Raw genomic sequence first — 14,055 nt, 5'->3', positions numbered from 1 at the left:
ACGCTTTCAACTATGAAAATAATATTTATTAAGAATACCTAAAATGTAAATACCATATTTAATATACAAAAAAATACAATCCTATCAGCAACTGAAATGTTACAAACATTTTATTCATTCATATATTGATTGATCATCTATCATTGATTGTAAAAATCAACTTTAGAATTGATTATCTATATTAACTTTTTGAAAATGTCTTGACATTATATAAATATATATAATTGGTTAATAATAAATTAAAACGAATACTCTTGATTGAAAAAAATTTTTATGTCTAGATTCATTCATTTATTCATTATTTAATTCTGTATAAAAATTAAGATTTACATATTATGGATAATATTGTGATGAAAACAAAAACAACAATTTTTTGTATCTAAGACATTATTTTAAGTCTACTTATAATCATTGTTCAATTTTGTTTTTTTTCCCTTTGATAATTATGATCATCCTTCTTATGAATAGATGAGTGTTTTTCATTAAAATCGATTTTATTTCAATAATATCATTAAAAAAAATACAAAAAAATTAAACAAATTAACTCATTCCTTTTTTTTCAAATTATTTCTTGATCAAATATTAACAAAAGTTTATTGATAACATATAACGATAATAATTATAATGTTTGTTTAAAACAAAAATACAAAAAATCATTTATGAACAGGTAATTTAAAATATTCAATATACATATTCATATATATATGAGAATGATATGATCAAATTAGTTTTCACTCTTCTTATATATATGAATTCATTTGTTATCAATGTCAAAGCAAGCATTCAATGAATTTTTAGCTGGTGCTATTGGAGGTAAATATTATTTAATAGATGAATATTATTATTACCACTTTTGTTATATCGATTGAGTGTGTATGTGCCCTGTTTTATAATATGAGCAGATGATCCCCGCCAATCAGAGAGGAGTGAATTATCGATCAGAGCAATGATACACGAAAACTGTATGAACAGTCTTGAATACTTATCAGTCCTGCTATCTGCCCAACCCAGCCAGTTAAATCCAGAACACCATTAACAGCCTCCGTGGTATGAATCATTATATTTCAAACATACTGAGTTTATATACAAAACAGACTGACCATATCGTACCATAAAATAGAAAATAACATGTGTACAAGATTTAGCCAAATGTGGCCGTGAATAGGGGAACAGTAATTAATGGACTAGGGATAACTCAAGAATAGCAAATCATATAATAATAGTCTATAAGTCAAAATAAAGCTTATAATAAAAGGAACATGATTATTTATAGTTAAGTTACTTAGCAATTACACAATAGGAAATATACATATCAGATTGGTCCATAAATAGTTCTAAGAGTTACCATTCATAATTCTCCAAGGGATCTAACACTATGCTTAACTGCAATCAGATAAATTGAAATTTATTGACTATTTCAATAATATACAACCATAGATTTTGAATGGGAATCATTGAATGGGAATCACTATAGATGATATTAAAATCGAATATATATATATATATATATATATATATATAGAGAGAGAGAGAGAGAGAGAGAGAGAGGATACCATCTTCTTATATACAAATATGCTGTTCTATTAATAAATAGTACTTATACAAACTGTCTATAAAAACGTAACAAAAGTTTTGATTAGTTACAAGAACCAATTAATCAATAATTCAGTGTATTATTGATAATTTTTATGTAATCTAGAAATTGATTTTATTCAAAAATCGATAACCACCAAAAATTTACAAAAATGAAGAAACCTAAGTTAAATTTTCAATCACCCAGTGAAATTTTTTAGTAAATTGTTTTGTTATTCGAAAAAAGAAAACATATCAGTAATTCAAATTTGATAAAAATTGGTTCCATAATCTTATGAATCTGTGTTCATAATAATAATAATTTGTCTGACGATTTGATATTGAATCTACATTTTTTAACTACATGTGTAGAGTCAGTTACTATGTTAAACCTATATATCTTATTCTAGCTTCTGCACAGGTCAATCTATCCATTCTTCTTGAATCACGTTTTGACCTTAATTATTCACTTATCAACCTTGAGTGTTTTTATATGAGCGTATATATGTGTACATCTTGTCCTACTCATCACATGTTTGTAGCTTATTCTTGTGTGACTATAAATATTGTTTAATGTTTGATTCACTCGAGTTGGTTCACTTGCCTTCTGCAATCTGCTTCATTCCTTCCTATTTGTTTCTTCTCCCTGGTTGCCTGTTCAAATCACTGAGTGCATGAAATATATATATTCAAAATCCATTTTCGTATTTGGCTTATTTAATTCCGTTATATTCACTAACGCGGATTAAGTCGATAATTGTATACGAGGATTGACGACATGTATATTTTAATGACATTCATATGATAGAACTGGTGTCAGATGTCGGGTCACTAAACATAATCATATTATTTATCAGTGATTAGTTATTGTAATTACTGCTGATCATGAACACAACTTGATTACAAATTCAAAAGTAATTTGTAAATTTTAGTTTTCTTTCTGGTAATTAAATCTATTTTTATAAGCAAATGGTAATATGGTTCAAGAATTCTCTGTATTATTTTGCAATTCATTCAGTATTGAGCAATGCACCGTATAATTATATTACTTACTTCATTGATCTGACCAATGACCATCAGTTAAAATATGAAAAAATAAACCGAAAAGAGAAAATTCTTAAACTCATCGATAGTATTATTTAGGATTTTTGATTGGGATAAATGTAGTGACTGATTAATGACATGTAAGTTTATATGAAACACTATTCATGTTCAAAGTAATAGCTCCAAACAATCTTTGTGTGTGTGTGTGTGTGTAGTTACCTGTTTATAGTGAACTTATAATTCTGATAATTGAATAACTTGATGCATTACATATTATCTGTAAACTGCAAAAAATAAATTCTCTTTGTCAACTCTGTGTTGTATCTTCATTCTTCAATGACTTTAATCTTTTTTTCTTTCAAAGAATTGAAAATAAAAAATATGATCTTTAAGAAGAAAAATATATATAGTACATAAAGATAAATTATTTAACACTACTTATGAACAACTATTAACGGATTACAATTGAGCGGATCTTCTTTATTAGCAAAAAGAAAATCAGTTGTACAACTCAGTGTAAGGATGGCTCGTTGGCGAACTCAAAGAAGCCTCAAGAAGCCCAGAAACAGCCGAAGACGTTCCATCCAATCACCGCTAGAGAAACATACTAGAATGTCGATGTGTAGCTTCCCTATCGGATGAATAAGAAGGACCCCCTATGTACATATTAGCTGTCCGAAGTGATGATTTACTTCCAGCCAAAATCTATAAATACATGAGATTTTTGGACTATATTTGGCACTGTTTGGAATAACATTCCTTCTACTTGTCTTCTGATTTTGCGACTTGGGAGGGTTCTATTAATCGAGTGCTCAAGTATTACGCGACATACTAAGAATATAAGTTCGACATATAACAAATAGATAATGTAGTAATCCTCACAATCTCACGCATAGGAATACTACTAATAGTTCATAATGTACAACAATGTAACACTGTTTGATTTTCATTATTTTCTTTTTTATTTACTTGAATATTGTCAATCATTTTTTGATGTGTGTAATTCGCCTTCATGAAAAATGAGTCTTTAACTAGAATTATTAAGTGTACGATATGTTTTTCACAATGGTTTGTTAGTAAAAGGCTTAATGTGAAAAAAACAACCTTATCTGTTTCAATAATAAAACATTTTATTCTATGATCTAATGGGTGTATTTAAATTAATTAACTACGAAATCCATCATCCAGAAGATACAAGTTTTTGCTAACAGTTTTTTACGCAAGATACTTCAGATCCGATGGCCAGACACTGTCAGAAACATTCTGCTGTGGGAGAGAACAAATCAGATTCCAGCGGAGGAAGAAATCAGGAAGAAGCGCTGGAGGTGGATAGGACATACATTGAGGAAATCACCCCACTGCGTCACAAGGCAAGCCCTCACATGGAATGCTGAAGGCCAAACGAAAAGAGGAAGACCAAAGAACAGATAACGCCGAGAAATGCAGGCAGACATGAGAAGAATGAACAAAAATTGGATGGAACTAGAAAGGAAGGCCCAGGACACAGTGGGTTGGAGGATGCTGGTCGGCGGCCTACGCTCCATTGGGAGTAACAGGCGTAAGTGATATATATATATAATATCAGTATTAGGACGAGAATGGAGTAAAACGAAGTATAATTTCATAGGCAATTTACATTTAATCATATAAATGTAATAGAATTGTAAAATGTTTCTTTTTTTCGCAAAAACTCCAATAAGGATTAGCTGGTTTAACTGTCGGTCATCCATTGGATACTATCAAAGTTGTTTTGCAAAGTTCGTCGAGAAATTTAACATTTAAAGAAGCAACTGATTTGATTCTTGAAACGGGCCTAGTAAGTTTAAAATAAGTTTAACGAGTTATTTGGTTTCTAGAAAAAATTAATCATTACTACGTAAGAATTTAGTGTTTCGTGACTGAGCTGGAAGATATCCAGTAAGATTGTGTATTTGATGGTGAATAAATGATCTCTTGATTATTGGTCATATGTTTAAATACTAAATACGATGGTATAATTTAGTAACAATAACTAACCATTGATAACTATTTATGTCAGTTGACCCGTACAAGGTTGTCCAGTTTTGATTAGTTTGCTTCAAAGGCGGTATTAATTAGTTGCCTGTTAGTGTAATAACAAGTAAATAATTGCACGTCTTTCTTTCACCTAACTAAAGTGGTGCTGAATATATAAAATACCTAATTTCTTTTAAGTAGTGGACAATATGATTAGTTATGAAGCTGTTTTGTTATTTTTTTACAACGTACTACTATGATAGAGATAAATACATGAAGTTTGGTCAGCTAAATAAATGTCTTCATGTATCGAAATTTAGTCTAGTCAATGTATCCATTTAGTGTTGTTTGTTTAAATCTTCCCATCGATGTGTTAGGACTGCAACTGGTCATCGATGGGAAGATTCAAACAAACAACACTAAATGAATTTAAACTTCACCCCATCGCACAAGCAAGTGGCTATCGGGACTCAGTGGCTGAGTGGATAACGCGATGGCGTTTGAAGCGAGGGTACTGGGTTCGAGTCCCAGAGTGAATATCAACTCTGAGATGCAGGTACATCCAGCTGACGAGTCCCAAATGGGATGAAACGCGCGTCCTGGATTCTACTGCTAGCCACTATCCATCTCTGCCTAGTCGATGTATCGTTTAAAGAGATTAACTATTTTAAATTGTGTATACCGTGTTTTTCTATTTTTTTAACATTAGAGGCGATTTTTTACTGGACTTGCAATCCCGTTTTATTCATATGGATTTATCAATGCCGTGATATTTACTGCATACAAAGAGTCATTGAGTATATTTGATGCAACTGGTCAGTCTCCATTAGCAAATGCTATGGCCGGTGCTGTATCAGGAGCTGTACAATTAGTACCAGCTGTTCCAGTAGAAGTTATTAAAATACGACAACAATGTATGGCAAGTCATCCGGGTAAACTGGTATATTTATGCTAATGCTTTATATTCAAAAATATGTATTTGAAATTTTCAAGTCATTTTTAATTATCAAACATAATTATTTCGCGGCATAGTAGGTTGTGAATAATTTAAAGTCTGGAGTTTTATATCACTGACTGACCTTAGTTAGACAACCAATAAAAATAAAGAAGCTCTGGGTTGATGTCTTATCCTCGTACGATAATCCACAGTAATGAACATTCATACTCTCACCAGGGATTAAAACAAGACCTCAACGTCTTCTGGTCAGCTCTTAACCTTTTTATATTTATAAAAGGAACAAATACTTGGGATTCGTTTGATGTGGCCGTTATTATGGGAGCGGTGATATTGTCTGGTTCGATTACTGAATAATTTGCTCAATATCCTTAGGATTGATGACCTGATTTACCAATGACCCAGTGACCGATGAACAATGACCGAGATCTTAATACCTATTGTTCCTTGAGGCGCTTCCAACTCAGTGTCAAAGCAGAAGACAAGTTAGCAAGCATTTCTATGATTCTAACTCATACGATAATATGTAATAAATTCCTGATAGCACAACAGTTTAAATACAAAATTACAATGTGTGCATAACTACATTATAGATTAGAAAGAACTAAGTAATTGGTCCGTAATTAATTAATAATAACTTTGTAAGTATACATATTTACTGTTTATTTATTTGCTTTTCAGGTGAAAAAAAACTGACTGCTCGAAAATGTGTTCATACTATTTTACGTATGCAAGGATTTACTGGATTATACTCAGGAACAATTATTCAAGCATTTCGTGATATTCCAGGAATGACTGCTTATTTTTATGCTTATTCTGAATCAATAAAAATAGGAAAATACATTGGTTTGACAACATTTTGGTCTGCTTTTATTGGTGGTGCAATAAGTGGAACATTATCTTGGTGTATTTCAATGCCATTTGTAAGTTAATAAAAATGGTTATGCAGCTATAGATAATTTTAATTCCCCATTACTGATATTAGGGATAGTAATTAGTCATTCCCTATTGGTATAAGTTTATCTTGAGTGGATCGTCTAGATATTGTTATTTTCCTGTAAGTTTTGGTAAAATTATATTATCCTCAACAGTGGTATCCAGGATGTGAGTTTTGTTCTATTTAAGACTCGTTACTATACTGTACGTGTATTCTGGTCTTGATGTTCATATTATTATTTGAACCTAGTACCTATCATTTCAAACTCCGCCTGTAGCTCTTCCGGAGGCTACTGCCGGTCTCAAGCCTGGATAAAGGAGGAGGGTTGAGCATAGGGTTAGCGACCCCATCCCGTAGAAAAACTAACTCGCTAAAAAACGCTAACCAGAAAAAAAGTTCAACACGTGCCAATAATCTTGCTCGTCTACATGCTTCTCTTTGTTCTTCAATTGGTAATGCATCAAATTAATCACCTATCATTTCAAACCTCATTGAGTTATATATTAAGCCACTTAGTCCACATAACCACTGATTTGTTCAATAGTTATAGGTTTATATACGTAAGGATCCTAAATAGGATGAAAAGTACGTTCTCCATCCTACTGCTAACCACAATCTAACTTCGTTAAGGATAATTATGTATGTTTATAAAACAAAAAAATTATATAAAATAAATCTGTAATCGATAAGTTTTGTAGACTGAATAAAGAATAACCCTATAAATAAAACTAAATATTATAAAAATAATAAAATAACCAAAACATAGATTATTATTTTTTTTACTACTTCCGGTTATATAAAACGTACAGAATTGTTGTTTCATTCAATTAGAAAATTTGAAATAGTTTACATTCAAGTGATGTAAAATTATTAAAAAAAAATAAAAACATTATTGAATATACTTAGTATTGTTTGCTTGGATCTGAGATGAAGATACATCCAGCTGACGGGTTCCAAATAGGATGAAACGCGCGTCCTGGATTCCACTGCTAGCCACTATCTATCTTTGCTTACAATTATTGAATATAATTTGAAAATAATTCATTGATAATTGAATAATTAATTGATGGGTGAGATGTTCAAAATAAAATTTATAGGAAAAATAAAGAAAAAATATTATATATAGTTGAAATCATGAAGTGACTGGAGCTAGACCACTATGGAAAACCTTGAAGCACTGGATGGCCATTTCATCCTATTGAGGGACTCCTCAGCAGTGCGCATCCACGATCTCACCTCGCGAGATTCGAACCCAGGACCTATTAGTCTCGCGCGCGAGCGCTTAACCACTAGACTACTGAGTCAGCATCCAACGGTGTTAATGTCTAACTTCAACCAATTAAATTAATTAATTAAATATTAATTGAATTTTCATAAAACATATAGTCTTTTGTAAATAAAAAGTAAAGTTGGTTTGATAAAAAATGCGGAACAATGTTTCAATTTTTTGTTGTGATTAGAAAGAAAAGAACGAAACTATCATAAAGTAGACCTAAGAAAACCTATACAAAATTGAATTTAGATTACCTATTTTTTTGTAGTGATCATTGGATCAATGCCAAATAGTTGACATTTTTTCAGTTATCAGTTTTAAACTAAAACTGATTTTATGGTAGTTTGATTACCTTGAATGTCTGTGGTTAGTAAATGCTTAATGATTCACGATACTGACTACATATAGAGGATATGGTTTGAAAGGAGGAATAAAATGTATAGGATGACTTTCTATAGATAGGCAGAAATCGAATGCATTCAAACCCCCAAGACTGATTTCTAGATGCCTCTAACTGGTAATTCTGCAGCTCCCATCTAGATAGTCTGCACCTACCTCCAAGGTATACTTCAATGATCAGTGTTTTCATGGATTGATACCAAGACTTTGTTTGGATTCCCCCAGTTTTCTTCCAATCTAGTCTTATACTGGCTAGCAGTGGGCTTCAAAGTAGGTAATATTGTTTAAATAAAGCATGTTTTAGGCATCTTGGTCAACAGATTGTATAGTATTTGACTTATTATATATTTCAGTTGAATATTTTGTTGTAAAGCGAAACAATATCTATTAGAGGTCATTCATGAAGATTATACAATCTAGAGTTAGCTTTCATCACGGGCTGATATCAACTACATAATTATTCTATACCAGGTTTCACTAACTGACAGTGGTAATTCGGTGGTTTTTAATAGTTCTCTAGGAAATTTCAATCGTCGATTAAGACTCGTTTCTAAATACGTTAATTCGTTAAATCATGATGGATACGCTTGTTTAGGCTGTTATATACATCTTTGAACTAGTTAGATATCAATTATTTAGAAAAAACCTTATTTTCGCACAAGTCCCTACTTTTTATTCGACAAATCCTCACTAAAACTACTCCATAGATCTTAATTATCAATCCATCATTATTTATTTACAATTTTAGGATGTAATAAAAACAAGACAACAAGCTGGTAATGGAATCACAATTTCAAATGTTCTAAATACCTTGTTAAAAGAAAAAAGCTACAGAATATTTTTTCGTGGATTTAACGTTGTTATCACTAGAGCATTTGTAGTTAATGCATGTACATTCGCTGTCTACGAAACAGTTTATGAGCATCTTAAAAAATATTAGTGATATTCGAATTCGTTTTATTTTTGCTGTTTAATGAGATTGTTTTTAAATATATAGTTTGGAATATAATTCATTGAAAAGATTTATTATTCAGATTGTTACTTCAAAAGATTTGATTTATTATTTACCGATAAAGTGATTGATATAAATTGAAGTAGCAACAAGCATAATGTCATGGATTACTAAAAATATAATATAATAAACAGTCGTTCTGTAGTGTGGTCTACTTATATCCATATAAGTAGTATATAGCGATGGTCAGACATACCATGTATTTTGGCAGAAGACCGATAAGGAAAGAACTGGAATGAAGCGCAGCTGGTGGGAAAATGCATGAGAAATAGAATTAGAGAAGATGGATTGATATTTACAGAAGGAACAGTGAAGGTTGAGACAATTGATTGTTATTTTGCAAACTAACTGTTTGTTGTATGGTTATCAGAATTTAGTGAGATAGTCTGTAATTTTCGTGTCAAATACATTCGATTGTCCCCAGTCGTGTTCTTGTTCATTACAGTTCCTCATCGAATTACTTAGTGGCACACCATCCATCAATACTTTTGATTAATTGTATTCTCTCAATTAAAACAGCGATTCTGTTGGTTTCTCTTTAGCATTCTCTCTCTTATCAAAATAAAAATGCTTTAGAAATTATCATTTCATTTTTTTCATTGAAATTAGCGAGGAGATAGAATAAAAAACTTATCAAGACATTTAAATTTTTAAGTAGTAGGAACTGTAATTTACTCGAGAACAGTAAGTGTTTTGGCAACAGGAAAATATAAGTGATTCAAACATTTACAATGTCAGGATTGAATCCCCTGTTCGACTGCACCAGTCATCAATCAGTGACAAAAGTCGGGAAACAATGTTTCAGTCGTTTGAAGTCTCTTCTTAGTTCGATTCTGGAGAGGAATTCATCTAAATAGTTAAATATAATTTTGGCATTATAGCTGATATCGTTTCTTGATGAAAACTCTAACTTCAAACTCTAAATCTTGATTCTAATTCTTTAAACTAGTTTATAAGGTGAAACTATAATTTATGGATGACATTTTAGCGATACTCGTGTTCTTCAGAATGTCCATCTACTTACTAGGGCTAAATGGGGTTGTAAACCAGTACGAGGAATCCGGATTATGATTTACTATTGATGGTTAGGGTTGGAAATTAGACTAAGGGTTTCCACCGCAAAATGACATTTGGCATAATGCCAAAATCATATTTAGCTATGTAAATGAATGAATTTCTCTCCAAAATTTAAGACCTGTTATCTTAGCTCTGATCGGTACGTCCATGAATTGAAATTTCACCACTTATAACTCCCTTTAGATACTAGTAGGTTGGTGAATTTCCTCAACATCACTCTACTATCACTCGAAGATCATCTATAAATAATAGTTTTATGATTTCAATTAGGTACTGACACAAACGTATTGAGGTAATCATCGATCTGTTTGAATTTAATTCAAGTTTATCCTCTTAAGTGAATTTATTTATATCGGCTTCAAGTACAAAGTAAACTAAATCTTATTAAACAGAAATACTTCATTAGGAACCTGACGTTCTATGTGGATTTTTACAATGTACCAAACCATCAATTTAATCAAGTTGTTCAATTATTTCTAATGAAAAACAAATTTATAACGATAATTTTTTTTACTAAATTATATCACTTCATAAACTGAAGAGTAGTTATCAATTGAATGCTTTATTTTGATTTTACGGAAAGTTATGTGATTATCACCATAATTTTCATCATAGGTTCACACAGATATCCCGTAATATAATAGGAGTGAAATAGAACACATACGCACTGGAAAATAACATCAAAAGTTAAAGGCAGAGAAAAACAGAAAAAAAGAATGAAATCGAACAATTTTTAGTAATTCATAAAAAGGAAAACATTGAAAAATGTTGAATGAAATCATTGGACTTTATCTTTCTGAAATTCAGATAGATAATTATCAAATACACACAAATACTCACAAAGACATCAGTATACAAATGCAGAATTTTCCAGTAATATATGAAGTTCAATAATAAGCAAATCTGGATATGAGAGATTAAAAATAAGTAATTGAAACTTTACTCTTAGTCATATTTTTTGGGGTTGGGGGGTGGGTGCGTATATAGTTCAATAATAATAATAATAATGGTAATAATAATAGTCATTATAACTATCGTCACATATTGATAAAAAATAAAGACGGACAATTTGTTGATTATTTTTATTTGATTAATGAAAAGAAGCTAATAACGTTGAAGCCAAGATGAGAAAACAACATAAGTTAGACGAAACAGAACAGAAAAAAAACAAACAACTATACTGTAATTTGATGGATAAGTTGAAAATTCTAAAAATTAAAAAAACAAGGAGTGATAACGACGAATATGAAAGCACAATGGTAATTGTAGATTTTTTTTTTAAATTTTTTTTTCTATTTCACACAAAAAAATATTTTGTCAGGAATAGAATGATTGAAAAATTTTTTCAGTGACTATATATCTATTATTTTTATTAAGAAAAATAAAACCACAGTGTAGATCAGTTCTTTCTAATGAAAAAAGAAAACGTATAGAAATGTAAACACTCAAGGTATCTTCAATTTAAACACAATATACACACATAAATTGGTTAAATGCACAAATTGACTCTCATGCAAATGAAGTTATTCCCAAAAAAAAAGAATCAATGATTATAAGGTTTAAAAATGTAATTTCCGGAAATATTACACAAATTATCATAGATTCAAACAAATGAATTCAAAATTCACTCGGATGTATTAAAATAAATATTAAGTTAAGATTATGTTAGCAAATGTGTAATACATGGTTAGTATATTCTTCTCTTGAAATAATGAATTAGAAAAACAAAAAATAATCAATCAACAAAGCTTTTTATCTTAATAGATAAACTCTGATGAACACATAAAAGTAATTTAGTCAGAAAAGCATATAGTTCTATATTGAAATCTATTCAGTTATACATAAAGTAGATAAAATGGTTAACTACTTATTCACATGTAATGAAAGTAAAGAGATAAGGAGGAAGTATGAAGGGAAAGGAAAAAGGAATGAATGATTTTTTCTTTTGTAAAAAAAAACCTTCCTTTGTTTTTAATCAACACTTGAAACCATGGAAAAAATGTGTAAAGATGATTTCTGTTCATTTGTCTTGCATTTAATATCAGTAAACAAGTAACAGTGAATAAGTAATTAAAGTCAATTAAATTAATATGCTGTGTGTACAAAGCAAGTATTACATTTTAATTGATTGAGGAAATCTGTTCATTATCTATCCAGAAGGTTTACTAAGAAGAGAATTAAATAAATACAAGTAGAGTTTATCAATTTACTGTAGAACAAAAATATTTAAATATTATAATACCCCTATGGATATTTAATAAACAGTTCATATATATAAACACGAACTATTTCAGTATATATAAATCCCTTACACTGTAAAAGTAATTCATATTTGGTCTAATTAAAATTTTCAAATTAGCAGTAATAAATAGATATTTTTAAAAACTTCTCATGGATTGAAGTTATATCGTTTTCTGGGCTTGCATTTTGATTATTCGGAAAGGTTGAATTTTTTTATGCAAGAAGTCATAATTATCAATACCAAATTGACCTTCACACGATAACTCATACATTTTCACTAGTATTCCTGGATCAGTTGGTTGTCAAGCGCATTTGTAAGATCAAAACCTTTTGATTGGACACTTCATCAAACAGTCAATCTCTTTTTAGTTTAAGAAAACAGCTCAAAAGTATGAGCGACAAATATTCCACGTTATGATTCAAGGCACACGTTTGTGCATGATAAATGTTAAAAATTACTATTTACAATCAACTAACTGTATTATTGCTATGTGAATAAAGGTTAGAGAAAAAGTCTCAGTATACAAAAGTTATAGGCTCCGGTAGACGATACATGTCAGTGAATATCTGCCCTCGATCACTTTCGACTTTCGAAAAAGTGTTGTCCAATAAAAGCATTACAATTCAAATTACGTAGGACTTTGTTCTGACTCACTCCAAACATTTAATGTTAGGACAAAATGCACTGTAATTTCTTGTCATGTAGACCTGTGACCACATTGAAAATTGAATTGAATAAATCCATTCAACACTAAGGGTTCCAAAATATTAGATCCGAAGCTATTCAATCATCAAATCACTGTTTATTAACGATTACGTTAATACATTGGTATCTGATATTTACACATATTAAGAAAATCTAATTTTGCTGCATCTCTTGAGCAGTGTGAATTTTTTTTCATCTTCAAGAATCGTCATCATTGATTTATGTCAATGTTAATAAAAGCTTACTTTATACAGGTAGATGATGACTTGTAAACATATTGTCTTCAGAAAAACACTGTAAATACTAAAACTTCTATAGTTGATTAAATAGACAAACGATTAGGCTGAGATTTCTTCAATTCTTCATTCCAAAGGAAAAATAGGGCAATATTCAAGTAAGCAGAGATGGATAGTGGTTAGCAGTGGAATCCAGGACGCGCGTTTCGTCCTATTTGGGACTCGTCAGCTGGATGTACCTGCATCTCAGAGTTGATGTTCATTCTGGGACTCGAACCCAGTACCCTCGATTCAAAAGCCACCGCGTTATCCACTCGGACACTGAGTCCTGAATTAAAGCTATATCGAGACAATACGCACAGTATGCACATATGCCAATTAAAAACTGACCAGTTGCAGTCCTAACAAATCGATGGGAAGATTCAAACAAACAATACTGAATGAAGGGGTTTTGTGGAGATTTAGTATTTATCATAGTTGAAAGCGTGAGTCAATTGAAGCTAGACCACCATGGAAAACCTGGAAACACTGGACGGCCGTTTCGTCCTATTATGGGACTCCTCAGCAGTGAGCATCCACGAACCCGCTCTCGCGAGATTCGATCTGAG

The 14,055-nt window shown here is 30.8% G+C and overlaps 2 protein-coding genes across 2 annotated transcripts in view; one reads left to right on the top strand and one right to left on the bottom strand.

The window, feature by feature from the left end:
- Positions 1–767: 767 nt before the first annotated feature.
- Smp_148470 (mitochondrial carrier protein-related) lies at positions 768–9,115 on the top strand (the record flags this gene model as incomplete). Its single annotated transcript, XM_018795783.1, has 5 exons — positions 768–813; positions 4,317–4,432; positions 5,432–5,543; positions 6,248–6,489; positions 8,924–9,115. The coding sequence occupies 5 exons, from the start codon at positions 768–770 to the stop codon at positions 9,113–9,115; spliced, it is 708 nt and encodes a 235-aa protein (XP_018650061.1).
- A 3,269-nt stretch (positions 9,116–12,384) lies between these two features.
- Positions 12,385–14,055, bottom strand: part of Smp_148460 (putative neurofibromin) — a gene marked incomplete at both ends in the record, with an annotated part of 92,036 nt that continues 90,365 nt past the window's right edge. Inside the window, one exon of the mRNA XM_018795782.1 lies at positions 12,385–12,402. Within this exon, the coding sequence (XP_018650060.1) occupies positions 12,385–12,402 (18 nt within the window). The remainder of the gene's footprint in view (positions 12,403–14,055) is intronic.

This window comes from Schistosoma mansoni, chromosome 2, assembly GCF_000237925.1.
Source record: "Schistosoma mansoni strain Puerto Rico chromosome 2, complete genome".
NCBI classification, from domain to species: Eukaryota; Metazoa; Platyhelminthes; class Trematoda; order Strigeidida; family Schistosomatidae; genus Schistosoma; species Schistosoma mansoni.
This window is presented reverse-complemented; position numbering and strand designations above follow the sequence as displayed.